Here is a 19957-nt window from a genome sequence, read left to right on the forward strand (position 1 = left end):
TATTGTCTATCCTATCTAAACTTTCCTTTCCTTCTCTTTTATGCTTTTGGCATGTGAAAGTTCCCACCTGTTGGCATTTGACAACCATGATCATAATTCAAATTTGTAAATGCCTCACTGGAAACAGACTTAGGTGGATCTAGACATGTTGACATCCTATCTTATTGTCATACTGGGTAAAGAGCAGAAATGATGTATTGACAGTGACTTTTATTTTAAAGTTAAGAATATGATTAACAAGAATTTATCTTTTATTGCTTCCTTTATAGTTACATTTTCTGGTCCTTTCTTAACCAACTAGTTTCCAAATGCTATATTGTAGTTAAATTATATTTTCCATTTATCATTTCCTGTTTATTTTAAATAGGATTATTTGGTTTTCTAGGTTTGGATTATACAAGTATTAACGTGCCAAATGAGTTTCAGAACATTATAGGCAATATTTAGGAAGAGGCTTATCTTTTCTGTTTCAGTTTGGTTTTTTTTTTTTTTAGGTAATGGGCAGCAGGGATAGAACTTGGGACCTCGTATATGGAAAGCTGGTACACAACCACTGAGCCACCTCAGCTTCCCTGAGTTGGTTTTTTCATTTGTTTGCTTGTTGTTTGTTTTTATTTCTTCAGGAGGCACCGGGAACTGAACCCGGGACCTCCCATGTGAGAGGCAGGTGCTCAGCGGCAGGTGCTCAGCAGCTGGAGACACATCCCCTCCCTCTTTTCTGTGTGTTTTTTTTTTTAAAGATTTATTTATTTATTTAATTCCCCCCCCCTCCCCTGGTTGTCTGTTCTTGGTGTTTATTTGCTGCGTCTTGTTTCTTTGTTCGCTTCTGTTGTCGTCAGCGGCACGGGAAGTGTGGGCGGCGCCATTCCTGGGCAGGCTGCTCTTTCTTTTCATGCTGGGCGGCTTTTCCTCATGGGGGCACTCCTTGCGCGTGGGGCTCCCCCACACGGGGGACACCCTTGCGTGGCACGGCACTCCTTGCGCGCATCAGCGCTGCGCACGGCCAGCTCCACACGGGTCAAGGAGGCCCGGGGTTTGAACCGCGGACCTCCCATATGGTAGACGGACGCCCTAACCACTGGGCCAAAGTCCGTTTCCTTTTCTGTATTTTTTAAAGTCTGTCTTTAAGCATCTTTCAAAGACAGGTATCTGATTTTTTGCCTTTTTAAATTTCCTTCTTTAGAATGGATTCTTTTGGTTTTTAAGGTTTTGAAAGCTAAAGATAGTGTTTAACAGTGTATTTAAGATCAATAGTAGCAAAATGAAAAGAAAGTAACACTTTTTTTTTTTCCTTGTTTCAGTCATCTAAATGAAGGAAGTGAAAGTGTTAGCCTTCATGTTTCAATGCCTATTTGGTTTGATAGGGCTGTTTTTGCCTTTGTATTTTGGTTTGGTTTGGTTTGGTTTCTGGTGGTACCTGCTTTACTAGTTCATAGAAAAATAGACTTACCAGGTTGAAAAGGAACCTAAGGAGAATTTATTTAAGTTCAGCCTTACGTCTGATATATAATTCTATTAATGATTTATATTTATTAAGTAATTATATGGTATTTGGCACTGTGTTGAGTGCTTTACATATATTAACTCATTAAGTTCTAATAGCCCCGTGGGAATACAATTATTGAAACAATTTCAGTTAAAGAAATGGAGGTTTAGATAAATGAGTGACACGCTTGAAATTGTCTGAGCTGTCTCACTTCAGGCTGCCTGGCAGTACAGCCCATGCACCTGACTGCTACATTATTACTCTCTGGTACATAAAGATCTTCTACTACAGTGCTTCTCAAACTCTTATATTCAGTAATTCTGTCAAGCTCACAGGTGGTGCCGATGCTTCCGATCCATGGGTCACACTTTTTGTAGCAGACTTTATTTACCACATTTTGCCAAATGGTTCTCCAATTTGTACCTGAACACTTGGAGTAGTGTGGGATCCACTGCCTCAGAGAAGCAAGTCTTTTCATACTCTGAGGCTCTTTTATCGCTATAAAGTTTTCCCTTTTGTTTTATATTTTTCAGACTAGCTAAAATCTAACTCTGTTCAGGCAGCACAGCACAAATGCTAGAACCAAACTACCCTGTTCATATCCTGGCTCCATCCTCAACTGTGTGACTCTGGACAAGTTCCTTGAACTCTTTCCTCCATTTCCTCATCTTTTAAAAGACAATGAAGGAAGTGGATATGGCTCAAGTGATTGGGCTCCCATCTACCATTTGGGAGGTCCAGGGTTTGATTCCCAGGGGCCGCCTAGTGAAGGCAAGCAGGCCCACATGACGAGATGGCCCACACAGAGTGCTGGCCCACATGGAGTGCTGGCCTGGGCGGCAAGCTGGCCCAAGGAGAATGCTGGCCCGCACAGGAATGCTTGCCCTGCAGCAAGCTGGCCCGAGCTGGAGAGCTGGTGCAGCAAGATGACACAACAGAAAGAGACACAGAGGAGAGACATAGCAGACCAGGGAGCTGGGGTGGTGCAAAAGATTGAGCACCTCTCTTCCACTCCGGAAGGTCTCTGGATTGGTTCTTGGTGCTGCCTGAGGAGAAGAGTGCACAGTGAATGGACACAGAGAGCAGACAGCAGTGGGGATAAATAAATAAATCTTAAAAAAGAAAAGAAAAGAGAATGATAACAGTAGAAACTGCCTCATAGGGCTGTTCAAAGAGTTAGATTAAGTAATATGTATAAAATGCTAGAACAGTGCCTGGCACATAATAATGTGTCTGTAAGTGTTAACTGTTATTATTAAATTATTACTGTATTCTACTCTGTTTTCAGTGTCTGTATCTTGTGGAATTCCACCAAACAAGTCTGTTTTCTCTTCCAGAGCTTCAGATATTTGAAAACAGTGATCAGATTCTTACTGAGCCTTCTGTTCTCCAGGATAAGCATCCCCAGTTTGTCCAGGCTTTGTTTATTTGGGACTCTTCTATGTATTGGAGACTTTCCTGAATGATCCTTCCTGTTGATACACCTTTCAGAGTATGGAGCTTAGAGCTAATCACTCTAACAAGGATAAATAGAGGAAGATTCTTTCTCCTTCCTATTGTGCTCCTACAGATGTAGCTGAATATCAAATGAATATTTTACAGGTTTCATTGGATGCTTCTGTGTCTCTTATTCTTTCTTTTACTTCTATCTAGAATGCCATTCTTTTTCTTAGCCCTCTGCTTCTCACTTTTACACGCTAACCTTCAGAAGAATCTGTCACTCTGGAGTCTATTACAGTCTCTGTCAATGACATCCAAGTCTGCATTTTTAGATCTAGATTATTGTAAGCTTCTCAAAAGCAGAGATCCTAAATCATCGTTGTATCCTCAGGGTCTGGTATAGTATGTGGCACCTAAAAGGCACTTAAATGTTGAATTGAAGATATATATATTTTTCATTCTTCAAATATTTTGAACCCACCATGTCTAAAATCAAATATTCGATCCACATCCATGTAGATTTGTATTCACTTACCCCATTGCAATTCAGTTGCTATCCTCTTTTCCCCATTACTGAAGCAAAACATTTAATCTATAACTACTTATGAGTTTTCTTTTTTAATGCCCTTTAGACCCGACCCTGATTATCTTCCAGGTAAATTGCTGAAATAACTAGTTTTCCTCCCTCTAGACTATCTTTCATACCACACTCCCAGTTAATCTCCCTAAAGCACTATTTCAATGGGGGTTCATTTCTTCTTGCTTAAATTTCTAGTTTGCCTGTCACACAAGTTCAAACTATTATTTTGACATTCAAGGATCAGATTATCTCTATTGTATTTAATCTTATCTCTCAGTTTCCTTCCTGGAGCATCCCGCCAGCCTCCTTATTACATATACACAGCTTTTTTATCTACCTCCACAGCTTTATGTGGCTAGGATATTCTCTTTCAAAATCATTTTTCACCTCATCATTCCAAACAATTTGATATATACCGACCTCTTCCTTACTTACTTAGCACTTATTACATGTAATACACATTGACATTTATTTATATTCCATTTTAATTTCAAATCAAATTTTAAACTGCTATGTTAATGTCTTATATGCAGTGCTATATGCACAGCAGGAAACTGAAAACATGCTAGTGATAATTCATACCCTTACAAGGCTTATAGTATCTGCTTTGAAACATTCAGTTGCTGTATGATTACAAAAGTAATATATGCTTGATGAGAAAAACTTAAAAAATACAGAAAAAGATCAAATAAAATAAAAATCACTCCAATAAACCTAGAACAAACCCCCTTATTCAAAGAGCTTACAGTTTATGTTGTAATCAACCAATAAACAACCAATTAAAATGCATGTTTTTTGTGTTTTTTTTTAATTTATTTATTTTTATTTCTCTCCTCTTCCCTCCCCCACCCCAGTTGTCTGTTCTCTGTGTCCATTTGCTACGTGTTCTTCTTTGTCTGCTTCTGTTGTTGTCAGCGGCACAAGAATCTGTGTCTCTTTTCGTTGCATCATCTTGCTGCGTCAGTTCTCTGTGTGTGGTGCCATTCTTGGACAGGCTGAACTTTCGTGCTGGGCAGCTCTCCTTATAGGGTACACTCCTTGGGCGTGGGGCTCCCCTCTATGTGGGGCACCCCTGCGTGGCACGGCACTCCTTATGCGCATCAGCGCTGCGCATGGGCCAGCTCCACACGGGTCAAGGAGGCCCAAAGTTTGAACCGCGGACCTCCCATGTGGTAGACGGACGCCCTATCCATTGGGCCAAGTCCGCTTCCCTGAAATGCAGTTTTCAAGTGCTCTGAGACAAATGTTGGGTTTGAGAGCAGAGAGAAGACATTTTGAACTGAATTACTGAGTTTGAACTTTACTAAACAAGAGCATTCCAGAAAAGGGAAACATAACATGTTCAGGTACACTCCAAATTGTGGCTGGAGTAGAAGGTTCAATATTTCTTTTCTTCCCAAAAGGATAAAAGGGCTTCTTAAGGACACAGACTTTGCTTCTTATCTCTTTTCTATTTACCAGATCACCTGATATTTAAGACTAAACTACTCTTTCTATTATCTGCCCATTATAAGTATCACTCTTGTAAAGTCCTGTTGGCAGGGTCCATATTTTATAGAGCGCCATATCCTATACAGTGAATAATCATATATTGTTTGAATTTACTTATGTAAATTCAATATGATTAAAATGGGCTAAGTTATTTTCAGCAAGACCGGAATATTTCCAGTTTTTTCCATATTTTTGTAACCTTTGCATAATTTTTCTTTTACCCAGTCTTTTTAAATGAAACTTACCCCTCTTATTACTTTTTCCCTAATATATTTGTTGTCACTAAAGGAAACGTTAATTTACAGTTTGATTTTGCACATGAGTAGTATTGTGCTTTATACTGTAAACACATAAGATGTTAAATAATGCTTTTTAAGAAAGCAAGATGACAGCAGAGATTATCAGTGCTTCAACTCATTTTTCACATTGCAGGGTGAAACAACTGACTGATGAGGAGGAGTGTTGTATCTGTATGGATGGCCGAGCTGACCTCATCCTCCCTTGTGCTCACAGCTTTTGTCAGAAGTGCATTGATAAATGGTAAGTTATTTACTGCCTTCCCAGAAAGGCAAAGACCAAATGGGATCTATATATTAATACTTTGAAAAGTATGAAAATACTCTATTGAAGTATGAGAGCTTTTGTTATGTAGTACTTTTCATTATATGACATATCTTTTACTGGTTAAAAATATTTTGATTTTTATATATAAACTTTATAAAATGTGAGGCTGTATCTTAGTTTTGATATTTTACTTTTGCTATAAAGAGATTTGTACCTGACTTGAGCCTAGAATCAAACCCTATCTTTTTTCATCCCTTTTTCTCCTCATTTCTACATATATCCTCTATATGTGTTTAAAAGGAGTCACATGAATCCTTGAAACTTGAACCTGGAGGGAGCTTTAGTGATGCTAGTCAAACTTGTTATTTTACAAAAGAAGAAACAAACATTTAGGAGAATTTATAAATGGCATAAAATAAGCTATAAATATTTAAAGTGCATAATTTGGTATGTTTTGACATACATGTATACCTGTAAATACCATCACCCCATCAAAATAATGAACAAATCCATCACCCCCGAAGTTACTTTGTACCGCATTGTAAACTGTCCTCCCCTCCCTCTTTCCTGGTACCAGAACAACCATTAATCTGCTTTCAGTAACTATAATATAGTTCGGGTTTTCTAGAATTTTTATAAATGGAACCATATTGTATGTTCTTTTTGTTGTCTGACTTCTTTCATTTAGCATAATTAGCTTGAGATTTATCTATCTCGCAGCAGTAATCCATAGTCATTCATTTTTACTGCCAAGTATAGCCATTGTATAGATATACCACAGCTTTTTATCTCTTCACCTGTTGGTGAACACTTAAGTTGTTTCACATTTTTGGCTATTACAAATAACACTGCTATGAACATTTGTGGATTAGTCATTTTATGGACAAATATTTTGTTTTTTTTCTTGGGTAAATAACTAGAAGTGGAATGGCTGGATCATAGGTATATATGGAACTCTTTATGAAACTGTTTCCCAAAGCACTTGTACCATTTTACACTCCCACAGCAATGTATGAAAGTTCTGGTTGCTCCACATCCTTGCTAGTACTTGGTTTGGTCACTCTTTTTTATTTTAGCCATTCTAATAGGTGAGTAGTATCTCATTATGGTTTTCATTTGCATTTCCCTACTGACTAATGATGTTGAGCATCTTTCCATACGCTTATTTGCCATCTTTGTGCCTTCTCTGTGAGGTGTCCATTCAAATCTTTTGCCCATTTCTTTATTGGGGGTTTTTGCATTTTTGAGTTTGAGGTTCTTTATATATTCTGGATACACTTCCTTTATCAGATGTATCATTTGCAAATATTTTCTCCTACTGTGACTTGTCTTTTCAGTCTCTTAAGAATGTCTTTCAAAGAGCAGAAATTTTTTATTTTGATTAGTCCAATTTATCAATTTGTGATTTATGGATAGTGCTTTTAGTGTCGTATCTAAGAAATCTTTGCTTAACCCAAGGTCACAAAGATTTTTTTCTATCTTCATCTTCCAAAAGTTTTCTAGTTTTGGATTTTACATTTAAGTCTAGATCCATTTTGAGTTAGTTTTTGTATATGGTGTGAGATCTAGATCCAAAAATTTTTTTTTTTTGTCCCAGCACATTTTGTTGAAAGGATTATCTTATCTTCACTAAATTGTCTCTTCACTTTTGTCAAAAATCAGTTGCTCAAATATACACAGGTCTATTTCTGCACTCTATTCTGTTCTCTTGATCTATTTATCTATCTTCATGTCCATACCACACTACCTGGATTAATGTAAGTCTTAAAATCAGGTAGTGTTAGTCTCCAATTTGTTCTTTTCAAAGTTGTTTTGGCTGTTTTAGGCCTTTTGCATTTCAATATGAATTTTAGAACCAGCTTGTCACTTTCTACAAAAAAACCTCCAAGGATTTTCATTGGAATTGCACTGAATAAATAGATCAATTTGGGGAGAGTTTACTTTTTAACAATATTGAGTCTTACAATTCATGGACAAAGTATATTTCTCCATTTAATGAGGAATGTGAGGACTGTTTTCTCTTAGCGATGTTTTGTAGTTTTCAGTGTTACATATCTTTTGTCAGATTTACCCCTAAGTATTTCAAATGTTTTGTTGCTATTCTAAATGGTATTGTTTTTTCCATTTCAATTTGTGATTGTGTGTTGCTATTATATGGAGATAAAATAGATTTTATGTATCATTCTTACATGCTGCAGCCTTACTAAACCCATTTATTAGTTCTTGTAATTTAGAAATTCTTTAGGATTTTCTTGAATGTCTGAATCGTTTTTTGCTGCATATAGAATTTTAGATTTATACTGTTTTTTTCTTTCAGTACTTTAATGTTGCTCTACTCTCATCTTATTGGCATTGTTTCCTATGAGAAACCTGTTTCATCTCTTTCTTTTTTCCTCTCTAGGTAATGTACATTTTTTTCTCTGACTACTTTTACAACTTTTTTTCTTTCTGACTGGTTTTAATCAATTTGATTATGGTATGCCTTAGGATAATTTTCTTCATGTTTCTTGTACTTTGGGTTCAGTGAGATTCTTGGATTTGTAGATTTATAGTGACATCAAATTTGGACAATGCTCAGCCATTATTTTCTCAAATAATGTTTCTGTCCCTTTCTCTCTCCTCTCCTCTGGCACACCAGTTACACATATATGAAGCCACTTGAAGTTGTCCCACAGCTCTCTGATCTATTTTCTTCCTCCTCCTCCTCTTCTTCCTTCTTTTGAGTCATTTTCTGTTTCATTTTGTAGAGTTAATTTTTCTTTGTCTTTTCAAATTTGTTAGTTCTTTTTTCTGCAGTGTCTAATTTGCTACCAATCTCTTCCAGTGTATGTTTCATTTCTCAGATATTGTAATTTTCATCTCCAGAAGTTTGATTTGAAGTTTTATTTATATTGTCCATGTCTCTATTTAATATGTTTTATCTTTCCCCTAGTTTTTTTTAGTAAATAGAATACAGTTATAGTAAGTTTCTTGTGCGCTAATTCCAATATATGTGTCAGTTCTGGTTTGGTTTTGATTGGGTTTTCTGTTCAATAGGGTTGTATTTTTCTATGTGCCTGATAATTTTTTATTGGATGCCAAATATTATCAATTTTCCCTTTTTGGGTGTTCAATATTTTTATATTCCAATAAATATTCACCAGCTTTGCTCTGGAATAGAGTTACTTGGAAATAATTTGATCCTTTTGGGTCTTGCTTTTATGATTTGTTTATGATCAGTGCAGTGCCTGATTTTCCCCACTAATGAAGCAAGCCCATCACAGTAGTTTACTCTACCCAATGCCTCATTAATTATGAGGTTTTCTAGTCCAGCTGGTGGGAACAGGTTCTGTTCCCTATGTTGCTTTTGGATGTTTCTTTCCTTAGCCTCAGATCGTTTCTTCACATGCACCTACTGATCAGTACTCTGTGGAACATCCTTGAGAAGGACCCTCTGCAGACCTCCAGAGTTCTCTGTGTGCATCTCTCTCCTTTCCCTGTGAACTTTAGCTGCCTTGGCCTTCCTAGACTATCAGTTCTGTCTCTTCAACTCCAGGAGTCTGTCAGGCACCTTTTAGGTTCCCCTTGTGCCACAGCCTAGAAACTCCCTCAAGGCAGCTAGCTGCTGCAGTGACAGGGCTTCCTTGTTTGCTTTCCATCGCTCAGGCATCACTGTCCTTTGTTGCCTGGTGCCCAGTGTTGCAAACTGTTATTTCATATATTGTGTGCAGTGTTCTAGAGGATGGGAGGATAAATCAGGTTCCTGTTGGCTAAAAGCACAGAAGAATACACATAATTATCTAGTAAAATATCTCTGAGGAACCAGAAATCAACCTGAATATCATTTGTCTGCTCTAGCTTTCACATTTAGTTTTTGGAACAAATTTCTAAGTTTTTGCACAAAAACCAAAGAACAGTTGATATAACTTAATTAGTTTGGTCTCAGATTTCCCTGAGCAGTGAGGAGAAAAACAGCATGAGATGTTTCTGGCTCAAATATTATATTTTCGAAATTTCCCAAATAATGTTTGACAAAAAAAAAAAAAAAATTTCTATGGAAAAACATAATCTCCTTTAAGTGATCGTATAAGAGTTATTTCCTCGTCAGAAAAATTCATTCTACATATAAAGTTCTTTTATTTTAAACCTTGAATGTTTCCATTTTCATGCAGTTCTTAAAGAAAATCTTCCTGTTGCTTATGAGCCATAGGAATTTTTATCAGTCCTTTAAGCTTAGTTAATTGTTGAGAATCATATAGATATTAATTAGAATGACAAACATCCTTTCCTGTTGCTGTATTCCCCTGCCACTCCCAAGAAGTTATTCCTGGAGTAGTGGCTTCCATTTAAATAATCACAAATAAACATTTATGCTTTACCTTGACCAAATCCTTTGTTGACAAGAGGGAGTTTCCTCATAGGACTCACAAAGATTTTGATTGTAAAAGAAAACATTACTACCTAATTGGGTACCAGGGATATTATTTGTAAGAGGCAAATGACTAGGAAAAAACCTAAATGTCCTTCTCTTTGGGGAACTGGTTAAATAAATTATGGCATATTCATACAGTGGGCTCATGTTAAAAAGAATTGAGGGAGCCAGTGTGGCTCAGTGGTCCAGCTTCCTACATACGAGGTCCCAAGTTCAATGCCTGGACCCAGTACCTCAAAAAAAAAAAAAAAAAAGAAAAGAAGAATGGACAGCTCTAAGACATGCTGGGATATAAGGGTCTACAGATACATTGACAAGTAAAAAGGGCAATGATGTATATATACAGACAAGCTTGATCATGCTTAGTCTGTCTCTGGAAGGCTATGTAAGAAACGGGCAACAGTGTTGCCCCTGACGAAGAGAATTGAAGATTGGAATGGGAAAGAGAGATTTACTTTTCACAGTATACATTTTTATGCTGTTTCCGTTTTTTTTTCTTTTAACCATGTACATGTATTACTTTTCAAACAAATCCCTTATTTGTAAAAAGAAGAAAAAGAAAACTTAAACGTTTCATTTGACTTTCTAACAGGAGTGATCGACACAGGAATTGCCCTATCTGTCGCCTGCAGATGACTGGAACAAATGAATCTTGGGTGGTGTCAGAGGCACCCACTGAAGATGATATGGCTAACTATATTCTTAACATGGCTGATGAGGCAGGCCAGCCCCATAGGCCGTGACCTTGGGATGAAGGTCTTTTGTTGCTATTATGGGCTACAAATATTTGTTTCATGGGGGAAGAATGCAGGGATGTTGTGGCACAGACAAAGGAAAATCACTTTTCCCCACCTCATATTTTTGCTATTCTATTTATCCCATTTTTTTGGATAAACTTTCTATGTCTTCCATTTGTGATAAACTAAAATTGCTACTGTTTTAGACCATATTTTCTTATTATTTACCTGTTCTAATGTGTATTAGAACGTATTGCTCTATGAAGCCTTTGCTAAGATAACAGCAACACTTTCAGAGGCTTCTGAAACACCATAATTTTTTAGGGAAGAATATTCTGGAATCTTTTTAGTTAGATTTAAAATAAACTTTGAATGTTAAAAAGATGTAGCCATCTGAGAGAGAAAATTTTAAATGACTATAAATGTAGATTATGTCAAAGTGCATGTTACTACTTACAACTAGTCTTTTTGCTGGCATCTAAGGAGTATCTATGCCCCCTTGTGGTTAGTTATTGCTCCTTTAATAATTTTTACTTGAAAAGATCCACAATTATTTTGTAACTTTAGCAATGTGTTTTAGAACTATATATTTTTTAATGAAAAGGCTTTTCTTTTTCCTGCCATACTGTATAATTTGGGTGGGACTATAAATTTGGGCTTCCCTTTGCCTTGTGAATGGACTTCTCCCGGGAAATCTTGGCTGTTCTGTAAAAGCTTTCCCATAACTAGGAAATTGTTCTAAATGGTTTTTGATATTGCTTACATTTCCTGGTGTTTCAGAAAGATATATTCTTCACACAGATCCTAAATTGGACATTTCCGAATTATGATAAATCATTCAATATTGGTTTTTGGTGCTTTTATTTTCTTAGTTTGAGGGCATCTTAGGCTTAAAGTCCTCAAATTTCTTAGATTAAGAGGGAATAAAACAGGATGTAGCTTTTTCAACATATGTACATAATAAAACACCTCTGAAAATTAGGAAATAATTTGGCTTTATTACTGTTTCAATATTCTTTCTTTGAAAAACTCTGAAAGAGTATAGTAATAATGACATGATCTTCAGTAGCACCTCAACCTTTTTTTAAAATTTTGCTTCTAAAGTTTTTGTTTTATATTAAACATCAACAGTTTAGCAGCTAGTAAAACTAAAAAGCCTGATGTCTCCTTAAAAAGTATCTTAACATTCCAGGAAAGTTTTCTGTGCTATTACTGGTAAGTTGTAAATATTGCTGTTTTCCTAAGTACCAAGATATACAATTTAAGTTGCCACTTATTGACATAATTTTTAGAAACTAGGATTTTAATAGGCATGCAAATAAAATCCATTTCTAGGAAAAAATGTCTAATTGAGGGTAGCTTGATAATTGCCCACAGAACACTGATGACTTAATCATTGGCATTCATGATAGGGAGAGCTAAATATGAAGTAGCTAAATACTCACTATGAGTCTTTATACAAGCAGAGTACTGGGGGCTCTATCATTATCAACCTGGTTGATGTACTTGATGGTTGTGGACCTTGAGAAAGTCCCTTCTTTTTGTTTGTAGGTTCCTTTTTACACTTTATTTCAGCAGTGGTTCCTTTTTTTTCCCCAAGTAAAATCTTATACAGAACATCTACACACACACACACACACACACACACACCCTACCCCATATTTGATTAATATAACTGTCCTTATATATTATGATAACTAAATATTGTGTAGTCAACCAATGAAAACACATAAAGCATCAATGATCTCAGTATGTTAGAATTGGTGAGTGACACATTTGTATGATTGGGATTGTTCTTTAAATTAATTTTATTAAATTTATTTCCAAAGAACTTTAAATGCAAGTCCATTTGCAGAGCCCTGAATCTCCTCCATGGGTTCTTAGTAGTCAATGGAAAATAGATGATCCTTCAACTCTAAGACTTTCAGTTGTCCTTTTATATTGGACTTCCAGAGTTTAATTCAAATTGCCAGATTTTAAAATGTTTCTGAAAATAAAGTTGCTTTACAGATTTTTTAATCTTTCCAGGTATAGCCAATGATTTTTGTTCCTTAGACTCCTTCACTTTTCAAGGAATTATTTAACAATGACTTGATATTGCCCAACCCTTTTTATTTTACAATATGAACTCCAAGACACTGACTGATCTACTGTGAAATATAAAATTCAGCCTTATCGATTAAATGAGCACACAGTTCTTTGCTCTCGATTAAACTGAGTGATAATTCCTTAAATGTGAATGTTAGGTAGGTTCTCCTATAATAACTAATCTTAAAAGTTGTAAATTTGTTTAAAAGGTGAAATGTACACTCTTTGTATTCTGTACAGCTTTGTCTTTTTTTAACTGTGAAGTACTTAAATGCACTTAACGATGATAGAAAATGTAATGTGTGCCTTCTAGGATTTGTGAAATGATTTCATGAACTCTAAGAAATTTGTTTTATAAGTTATAAACTTTTCCTTATCCTAACTCAGTAACAAGAGGATTTATTCATATTTTAATGCTATAGTACTGTAGTTTGAGAAAAATAAATTTGACTTTACTGAATTTAGAGGTTGCGAATAATAGAATAGTTTTATTCTTAGGACAAACTGATAAATTGTGCAATAAATAATCTGTAGCAAGTGAATTTTAGCTATTTGAAGATAGTTTTTTCTTGTAAATTTCACATTCTTACATACTATTTTATATTGTGCTCTGGGGGGTTGTGATGGTTGTGTTCCATGTTAAATGCATTTCAGATTGGACTCAGTTTCCTTATGCCTAATCCATATCTAGATACTAAGGCTGCTTGAGAATACCTTCTCGTTCAGTGCTTTTTAACATTGAGAAGTTGGGTTCATTAAATGGCACTCTGAAGAATTTGCATTGTAATTTTGTTTTTCCTGATTATGTCAAACTTAGTTTGTTCTATACAGGAATAAGAAAACTTTTTGGAGATTGGGGAAACCAGCTGGTTATCTACATTTATTTATGGACAACACAATGATAGTATAATAGAAACAGTTGACAACAGACTTTCATTTGTTTTTGTGTCTTTTAACCCTATTGAACAATAAAAATAATAGGTAAAATGCTCTACCCTATGGTAGTTTTGATGTTTACCTTGTAAAATCCTTTCCAAGATATAAGAATGTAATTTTGAGAAGATTCTTAGATGAATCTTCATGCTGAGAAGTGAAAAAGACATTTATATGAAGGAGTGGCAGTTTATAATTAAACTTAGTAAATTTGATACACATTTGCTATCAAAATACATGACAATCATGCAGCTGTTTATAGTCTCACCCTGCCATCCTCTGTCATTCTAAAAAATTAGCATTCATTTCAGGTTGAGGGCACAAAATTTCCAAGGAATTATTTTTAATATAGTTAGTTGCACTCAATGATCTTTGTAATAGTTATGGTTCAGGTGCAAAATATTTAAGTATATCACCAATATATTATCTTCAGTTATGTCTACAAATCCAGACAAGTAAAGAGAAAGCCAGAGGGATATGTGGTCAATTCTGCTTTAATCCATGATAAGAGGAAGTAAAGGCCCAGGAAAAGGCCTTGACAAATACCAACCCAGGAGCTGCGACTTGTTCTCATGAGGCAGAGTTTAAAGTAACACATTTAGCCTTCAGGAATAAATAAGGGGTAACATGCTTCCAAAACTGTTTTTTAGGAACCCAGACTGGTATATAATTGCCTTTGATTCCAACTGCAGACACAAAGGAAAATATACATTAACCCTTTAAAATGGCCAGTTAGGTATAAGAATTTAATAAAAGTGCCAAGTGCTATTTTAAAAAGGTGTCTGAAAAGCTGGCAGGTAAAGTAAAATCCCAACAAGTTGCTGGCCAAGCAGACTATTATATCCAGGGCAGAAGTTAGATTAAAAGCCATGTCAGTTGGCCCTACTTTGGAGTTTGTGTTTCTGTGTGATGGAGCTGGACTCAGATGTGATCTTTGTTCACAAGCCTTTCCTGTTACTTTTACTAGACCTGTGGTTGGTGCTGGGGTTTAGTGTATACCCAGGGGACCTGAATCTCTGGACTGACCATGTGATAGCCAGGCCCTGAGCCTCAACAGACTAGCAACTCCTACACTCTGGTTTATTGGACTTACCCCACTCAGCTAACATGGAGGTGAAGAAGGTCAACAACCACACCAGAGAGCCAAGAGTGCCTATAACTGAAAGCAGGAGAATTGCATCCATCATCCATGTGGAATCTAAGTCCCCTCTTGATATAGAGGTGGAGTGGACATAACCATCCCAGGGTCCACAGGATGGAGAAATAGAGTATGGCTTAGAGTGGACTTACTGATATTCTATTCATGAACTATTCTGATTAGTAATCGAAGAAAATGTAGCGTTGATTTGGAGAGAGTGGCCATGGTAGCTGCTGAGTGTAGGGAGTGGGAAGAAGAGAAGTGATGTGGGGGCATTTTCAGGACTTGGAGCTGTCCTGGGTGGTGCTGCAGGGACAGTTACCAGACATTGTATGTCCTCCCATGGCCCACTGGGTGGACTGGGGGAGAGTGTAAACTATAATGTGGGCCATTGACCATGTGATGCAGTAGTGCTCAGAGATGTATTCACCAAGCACAATGAATGTCCCATGATGATGGAGGAGGTTGTTGTTATGGGAGGAGTGGGGTGAGGGGGGTGGGGGGTATATCGGGACCTCATATTTTTTTAATGTAACATTAAAAAAATAAAGACAAAAAAGTCCGATAGGAAAGTCTTATCACCTTCTAGGTCTACTGAGCTTCAGCTTGAATTTTTTTCGTTTTCCTAGGGAATGTCATCCATGCCTGAGTCTTAGTAAAAGATAAACTAGCAGTTATTATTGATAACTTTTCATGATGTTCAGTATTTTTCAAAAAGTAAAAAAAAATCTTCTTTAAATAGAATTAAATTGAAATCTAAATTATTGAGCCACTGTCTTGATGAACTTTAATAATTTTTTTAAAATACTTGGTACAGATAAAATGACAATGACACACTGTACAATATTTGCTACATTAGGATAAATATATACAAATGGGAGCCTTTAAAAAATAATGAATCCCTAAGATAAATGCTGGGTTTTTATTCAATTTCATAATCAGCTATAAAATATAGCATATATGTTTGCCTAGATTTTATAGTTCCATATGCTAAGAGACTACGTTTTTAGTTCCATATGCTAAATTGATCAGTGGAGGATATAGGCATTACAAAGTTACAGGACAAGACTATCTAAATTCAGATAAGTATTTTCACACACAAAAAGAGCTCTAACTTTATAATGATTCAAAAGTACTACCTATAGTCCGAATTTGCCCATAAAGGAAGGTCTTTGAGCAGCTTGTTGAATACTAGGAGCACAAATCCTTAAAAAGTTGGCATAAGAGAAATTTATTGTTACTCTGTATACATTTATTGAGCACCTACTATATGCCAGGCACTAGTAACACAGATGAAGAGTACATTGGTAAAGCTTAATTTCATATTTGTCTTTAAAAATGCTTCTTCCCACTTGGCCCCTGGGACCACTATATCTACTGAAGAAATGTGTGTATGAGGTAAGGGAGAAATCTGAACTTCTTAAAAAAAATGTGCCAGGTTATGATTTAAAAAAAAAAAAGTCTAACATTTGTGAGCCCTGATGGAAGAGTAGGAAAAAGACTGGATTAGAAGTAAGGAAACAGTTCTAGTCCTACTAAATTATTAGCTGTATGGCCTTGAAAAAATTTCACTTCTCTGGCCCTAACTCTTCTTAGAAAACAGTAAAATGAGGATTGAACTACAAATCCTAGAATATTAGAGCCCAAAGGAAAAAAAATCATCTATTCTGTGGTCTTCAAAGTTTTCCCACAGAAGCGCTTAAGTTCAAAGGAAAATATCATATAGAAGCCTCAAGGTAAAACTGATGAAAGCAAAGTCACTTTGAAGAAGTAGAAGCAGCACCCAAAACCTTACACATTCAGCCCCTTCCCTCTTCCACCCTGCAATGGTCTGTGAAGAAGATTCACAGAACATGGTTTGACAACGACTCATCTAGTCCAAACCCCATTTTTTAGGTGAGGAAACTAAGACTCAGAACAGGAGTGATGGGTTTAGCATGTGCATCTAGAAAAGGGGGAAGGAGGGAGTGCTAAATAAAACAATTTAAGAAATTCATTTTAAAACATTGTCAAAAGGAAGGTTTTTGTTTTTGTTTTTAATTTTTTTTATCCCCCCCAACCCCGCCTTGCGGCTTTTTGCATGCTGTCTGCTCTCTCCGTTCATTCGCTGTGTGTTCTTCTGTGTCTGTGTTTTATTTTTATTTATTCTCCCCCACTCCCTGCGGCTTGCTTGTCTGCTCTCCGTGACCATTCACTACGTGCTCTTCTGCATTTTTGCTTGTCTCCCTTTTTGTTGTGTCATCTTGCTGAGTCAGCTCTCCGTGGCACTTGCGGGCTGGGCAGCACTCTGCGGTGCCCAGGCTGGCGGCTCTCCGCAGCATGCAGGTGAGCCTGCCTTCACAAGGAGGCCCCAAGACATGAACCCAGGGCCTCCCATATGGTAGATGGAAGCCCAACTGATTAAGCCACAGCCACTTTCCAAAGGAAGGTTTTTCTATTTTAATTCTCTTGAAGTAGCCCCTTTATGAAAGGGGGCTTTGAAGATGATTTTAAGGCAGCCAGCCAGCCAAAGGCTGAAATGAACAACTACCAACTAGCTTGCATGGCCTATGGAGGAGTAAGGCCCAAAACTACATAGTCGTTATCACTTGGCATTTGACTGAAAAAATCCTGGCCCCAATAATAATGCAAGCACTGGTGGGTTCAAGAGAAATATTTGGAAAACTAGACTGAATGCAGACAAATGCCCAGCTCTCACAACCCCAGGGAGGAGTCCGCATCTATTACTCAGAAATATTAACAGAAGTGGGCCTGATGGTCTGAAAGTGAACAGTGCAAACCAAATCACTAGTTTGAAAGATCTTCAGAGGCATTCTTTCCATAGAAGAAAGTCCTAGTTTGGTGTCTTGACCACTGTTAATCACAGCAGACTTAAAATTAAACCAAAAAGCTAAAATGCATGTCCAGTCCTGGACCTATTTAGTCAGAGCTGTGATCTCTTCTGATTTCATGGCATCAGACAGGAAGCTGAGCTCATTGCATAAGGTCTCGTGTCGGAATGCCATTCGGATCTGAGCAACATTTGTCTTTCGAATATCATTTCCTTCAGGTCCTTCTTTATAATAATTTTGTCCCAGAAACTTTTGCTTTTCCTGTGAACCAAGAGAAATACAAATGAAATAATGTATCTTGGATCCACTTTCCATATCTGCACAAGCAGCTTTGATGTTAGCCATAGCACATCAGACTCAACCCCTGAAGCAGATTCTTGACAGGACATCTTTCCCCAAGGGGTTCTTAGGAAATTCCTCTCAGGCTCCGTGTCCTTGAGAATGTCACTCTGGTAACCACATTCATTCCCTTTATTCCTGACTATGCTTTTCCTGATCAGAAAGGAAAGATAGGAACTGCGAGCGCTTGGGACAGAGAAGTCAAGGTGAGCAGGTTAACACTAAAGTCCCTGCTGAGAGTTGGCAAGGGCAGGCAGTCAAGAGTGTTTCTGGGGAGGGTCAAGCCAAGGAACCAAGTCCACACGCACAGAAGCTTGAGCTTTGAATTGTTCTCAGCAGCAGCATCCAACCACACCTGATGCAGCCCTCTTTCAGAATCAGTGACATCACCCAGGGGAGGAGTCCAGGGACCCAAGATACCATCTAGAGCAATGGTTCTCAAGCCTGACTCCATCCTAGAATCACAAAGGGAGCTTTTAAACATTGCCTGATGCCCAGGCCCATCCCTAAAGTTCATATTCAATCAAGGTACTATTCATCTGGTCAAGAATTGAGTGCCTCCTATGTGCCCAGGACCATTTTAGGCCCTGAAGATATAGTCTGCCCTAATTGAGCTTACCTTCTAGAGGGAAAGAGAGAAAAACAACTAAATGCATATTACAATATTAGTAGTAATAAATGTTATGAAGACAATCAGATTAAGGGGGTAGAGAATGATAAGAAGTATATGGCTATTTCAGAATGGGTGACCAGGGAAAGCCTCTGCCGGAAGGGGCTCCTATATTTAGGATTTGGATTGGAGGATTCTATCCCAGAGCATGAGTTTCAGGGTGACAGAGACCCAGCTTTGTTTATCACTGATCCCCAGTGCCTGGAAAATGGCTGGTACACAGTAGGCATCCAGCACACATTTGTTGAAAGATAGAGGACAGAGGGCCATGCCAGCACAATGCCATACCTGATGCGAGAGGCCGCTCTGCAGCACACTGTTCCTTGCGATTTCACACAGGTCACACGTGCTCAGCTTCCACACTTGAGCAGCAATTGCATATTCTTCCATAAGTGCTTCCTAGATCCCTCCCCCAAAAGTAACTGTATTAGATGGCAGAATATTCACTGCAATGCTTCACATAATTCTTAAGCTAGATACATCAAACAGGCATCGCATATTTAATTTTTCTTCAATAACCAGCATCTGGATGCCAGCATTAAGCCATGAATGACAAACTCCTAAAATCTTGTTTCTGTGAAATCTCAAGTCACCAAGGAGATGAAAAAAAAAAAAAAAAGAACACCTACACATTCATTTGTTGGCCAGCACTGACAGCCTTTTCTGTTGGAAGCCCTGAGACCTGCGTCAGGGATGACAGTCTCTGCTCTCCTGTGATAAGCCCCCTGGTTAAACATACTTTAGTACCTACTCTATAGCTTTGCTTTTTATTTAGTGTACCATTTTCTTAAGATTGTCCAAATATAAAAGTTAATATGAGTAAAATATTAAGAACTGAGATGGAACATTAAAATAAGAATGAGAAATAACTATGGTATAAGGAGTGAGATAGTGTGAGCCCAAAAAGATTTGAACTGTAGCCTTGCTTTATTTTCTGGAATGTGAAAGGATTTACATTAATCATCAGCCCTTTGTCCCCCTCCCATCCCACTGCCTCTGTAACCTAGGGCTGTGGCTCTCAAATGGGGGCCCAAGGACCCCTGGGAATCCCTATGACCTTTTGGGGCAGTCCCCGAGGTCCTCCCTTCTTCATCTCTTCCCAGAGAGTCAAAGTGATAATAATAATAACAGTAATTGTTATAAATAATAATAATAATAACAGTAATAATAATAATAACAGTAATTGTTATAAAAATGGCCACTTATATTTTGAATACTTGCTATATGCAGGTACTATATTAGACCCTTT

The 19957-nt window shown here is 37.3% G+C and overlaps 2 protein-coding genes across 13 annotated transcripts in view; one reads left to right on the top strand and one right to left on the bottom strand.

Annotated features, from left to right (window-relative positions):
- The window catches only part of RNF141 (ring finger protein 141), a 33404-nt gene extending 19613 nt beyond the window's left edge, over window positions 1-13791 (top strand). The window contains exons 5-6 of the mRNA XM_004453410.4: window positions 5430-5537; window positions 10565-13791. Coding sequence (XP_004453467.1) covers window positions 5430-5537; window positions 10565-10715 — 259 coding nt within the window. The 3' untranslated portion in view covers window positions 10716-13791. The remainder of the gene's footprint in view (window positions 1-5429; window positions 5538-10564) is intronic.
- A 417-nt stretch (window positions 13792-14208) lies between these two features.
- Window positions 14209-19957, bottom strand: part of AMPD3 (adenosine monophosphate deaminase 3) — a 176976-nt gene continuing 171227 nt past the window's right edge. For all 12 annotated transcript variants that reach the window (XM_058305753.2, XM_058305756.2, XM_058305755.2 and 9 more), the window contains exons 14-15: window positions 18997-19107; window positions 14209-17960 (exon numbers count right to left, since the gene is read on the bottom strand). In XM_058305753.2, the coding sequence (XP_058161736.1) occupies window positions 17784-17960; window positions 18997-19107 (288 nt within the window). In that variant the 3' untranslated portion in view covers window positions 14209-17783. The remainder of the gene's footprint in view (window positions 17961-18996; window positions 19108-19957) is intronic.

Source organism: Dasypus novemcinctus, chromosome 10 (assembly GCF_030445035.2).
Source record: "Dasypus novemcinctus isolate mDasNov1 chromosome 10, mDasNov1.1.hap2, whole genome shotgun sequence".
Classification (NCBI taxonomy): Eukaryota; Metazoa; Chordata; class Mammalia; order Cingulata; family Dasypodidae; genus Dasypus; species Dasypus novemcinctus.